The following is a 318-nucleotide window of genomic DNA, read 5'->3' on the forward strand; positions in this document are numbered from 1 at the left end:
TGGGCCGCGGCGGGGAGCGGCCGCTGCCCACCTTCGACGTGCCTTACTTCAAGTACATCGACGAGGAGGACGAGGAGGACGAGTGGAGCAGCCGCTCGCAGTCCTCCACCGAGGATGACTCCGGCGACTCTCTGCTTTCCGACAGATACGTGGTGGTGTCGGGGACGCCGGAGAAGATTTTGGAGCATCTCCTCAGCGACCTGCACCTGGAAGCCGCCCAGGACAAAGAGACGGGTAAGGAGCGAGCCCGGCGGGGAGGCGGCGGCGGCCGGGCAAGCGCCTGTGCCGGGTCCTGGGCGGGAGTGGGGGGGGAGCTGC

At 68.6% G+C, this 318-nt stretch overlaps 1 protein-coding gene across 1 annotated transcript in view; it reads left to right on the forward strand.

The window, feature by feature from the left end:
• RAPGEF5 (Rap guanine nucleotide exchange factor (GEF) 5) overlaps window positions 1-318 on the forward strand; it is a 188,113-nt gene that overhangs the window by 123,429 nt on the left and 64,366 nt on the right. The window contains 1 exon segment of the mRNA XM_010577614.1: window positions 102-234. Within this exon segment, the coding sequence (XP_010575916.1) occupies window positions 102-234 (133 nt within the window).

Source organism: Haliaeetus leucocephalus, unplaced genomic scaffold, assembly GCF_000737465.1.
Source record: "Haliaeetus leucocephalus isolate CR32 unplaced genomic scaffold, Haliaeetus_leucocephalus-4.0 Scaffold566, whole genome shotgun sequence".
Lineage (NCBI taxonomy): Eukaryota > Metazoa > Chordata > Aves > Accipitriformes > Accipitridae > Haliaeetus > Haliaeetus leucocephalus.